The sequence below is a fragment of the Octopus bimaculoides genome, chromosome 4 (assembly GCF_001194135.2).
Source record: "Octopus bimaculoides isolate UCB-OBI-ISO-001 chromosome 4, ASM119413v2, whole genome shotgun sequence".
Taxonomy (NCBI): Eukaryota; Metazoa; Mollusca; class Cephalopoda; order Octopoda; family Octopodidae; genus Octopus; species Octopus bimaculoides.
Genome location: NC_068984.1, coordinates 115,010,012 through 115,012,455, shown reverse-complemented (window position 1 = coordinate 115,012,455; position 2,444 = coordinate 115,010,012). Strand labels below are relative to the sequence as shown.

Below are 2,444 nucleotides of genomic sequence, written 5' to 3'. Positions count from 1 at the left end.
ATATATATGCAGGGAAGTTGTAGAAAAACGTTAAACAAAGAATTCATAAACATACCCAGAAAATCTTGTTCGATTTTTGCAATCGATGGTTTGTTCACCAATTTTGGATACATAAGAGAATCCATGGTAGTAGTATCGATATTCATGCCTGAAAAAGGGAAATTGAAGCAATAAGTCAAAACTTTAAGACTTTTATTGAAATACTTTCTTTACTCTTTCGATCCCAACCCGGATGAAACCGTCTCTGGCTCTGTGGTACCAATGTCTTGTTTTCATATGTCTTGAATTAAAATCTTCCACCAAACCTTAGTCACAATTTATGTTCCTAACACTAGTTTATGATAACTAAGTTATTTTACTAAATTCTTTGTTATATTTAAAATTAATTGAAAGAAACACAGACCATCTCAAAATAAATACAGTAACAAAAGGGTTAAAATGGCTGGCATAAAGGGTGGTGAATTGGCAGTTATTAGAATGTCAGACAAAAATGTTTTGCAGATTGTTAGTCAATGCAATGAATAACACCAGTACTACACTGGTACTATATTTTACTGATCCTGGAGAAATGTTAGGAGTAACCTCAGCAAGATTTGAACTCAGAATATAAAGATTTGCAAGAAATACTATAAGACATTTTTCGTGATGCTCTATCAATTGTACCAATCCACTGTCCTTACAATACTACTACTACTGCTATTACTACTACTGCTACTACTACTACTACTACTACTACTACTTATAATAATAATAATAATAATAATAATAATAATATTCCTCTCTGTTATAGGCACCAGACCTGAAATTTTGTGGGAGGGATAAGTTGATTATATCAACCCCATTGCTTGATTAGTATTTATTTTATCGACTCTGAAAGGATGAAAGGCAAAGTTGGCCACGGCAGAATTTGAACTCAGAACATAAGGACAGATGAAATGCTACTAAGCATTTTGCCCGGGTTGCTAACAATTCTGCCAGCTTGCCTAGCTCACCCTAACAATAATAATAATCCTTTCTACTATAGGGACAAGGCCTGAAATTTTGGGGGTGGTGGCTAGTCAATTACATCGACCACAGTACTACACTGGTACTTATTTTATTGATCCCAAAAGGATGAAAGGCAAAGTCGACCTTGATGGAATTTGAACTCAGAGCATAAAGACGGACAAAATGTCACCAAGCATTCTGCCTGATATGCTAACAATTCTGCCAGCTAGCCTCTTTAATAATAATAGTAATCATAATAATAATAATAATAATCCTTTCTACTAAAGGCACAAGGCCTGAAATTATGGGGAAGAGGGTTAGTCGATTACATCAACCCCAGTATCTCACTAGTACATAATTTATCGACCCCCAAAAGGATGAAAGGCAAAGTTGACCTCAGCAGAATTTGAACTCAGAATATAAGCACAGACGAAATGTTGCTAAGCATGCTAATGATTCTGCCAGCTCACTGCCTTACTACGACTACTACTACTACTACTAATAATAATAATAATAATAATAATAATAATAAACCTTTCTACTAAAGGCACAAGGCCTGAAACCTGAGAAGAGGGGACTAGTTGAGTACGTTCTGCCAACTCGCTGCCTTAATAATAATAACAATAATAATAAGTTGGCATATTAATATTATTGATAATAATAATAATAGTTTTAAATGTTAGAGATAGGTAGTTAAGTTGATTACATCAACTCCAGTGCTCAACTGATATTTATTATACTGATCCCAGGAGGATAAAAGGCAAAGTCAACCTTAGCAGAATTTGAACTCAGAATGTGAAGAGCCAGAAATAATACCACTTAACATTTTGCCCAATGTGCCAAAGATTCTGCCAGCTCATTGCCATAATAATAAGAATTCTTTCTGCTATAGGCATAAGGCTTAAAACTTTGTGGGAGGGGGACTAGTCGATAACATCTTTCCCAGCTCTTGACTGGTGCTTGTTTCATCAACCCCAAAAGGACGAAAGGCAAAGTCGACGTCAGTGGAATTTGAACTCAAAACGTAAAGAGGAACGAAATGCTTAGTAGCATTTTGTCCAGTGTCCTAAGAATTCTACCAGCTCACTGCCTTCACCATAATGATAATAATGATAATAATGATGATGATGGTGATGATGATGATGATAATAGTTTCTTTGTTTGCTACAAAGGCAATTAATGAAAGAATATTACAAGCACATCATCATCATCATCATTGTCGTTTAACGTCCGCTTTCCATGCTAGCATGGGTTGGACGATTTGACTGAGGACTGGTGAAACCAGATGGCTACACCAGGCTCTAATCTGATTTGGCAGAGTTTCTACAGCTGGATGCCCTTCCTAACGCCAACCACTCTGAGAGTGTAGTGGGTGCTTTTACGTGCCACCGGCACAAAGGCCAGTCGGGCGGTACTGGCAACGGCCACGCTCAAAAGGGTGTATTTTATGTGCTACC

General features: G+C 36.7%; 1 protein-coding gene across 4 annotated transcripts in view; it reads right to left on the bottom strand.

Moving 5' to 3' along the window:
- LOC106872124 (FYVE and coiled-coil domain-containing protein 1) overlaps window positions 1-2,444 on the bottom strand; it is a 68,319-nt gene that overhangs the window by 58,355 nt on the left and 7,520 nt on the right. For all 4 annotated transcript variants that reach the window (XM_052967372.1, XM_052967373.1, XM_052967371.1 and 1 more), the window contains exon 2: window positions 56-148. In XM_052967372.1, the coding sequence (XP_052823332.1) occupies window positions 56-148 (93 nt within the window). The remainder of the gene's footprint in view (window positions 1-55; window positions 149-2,444) is intronic.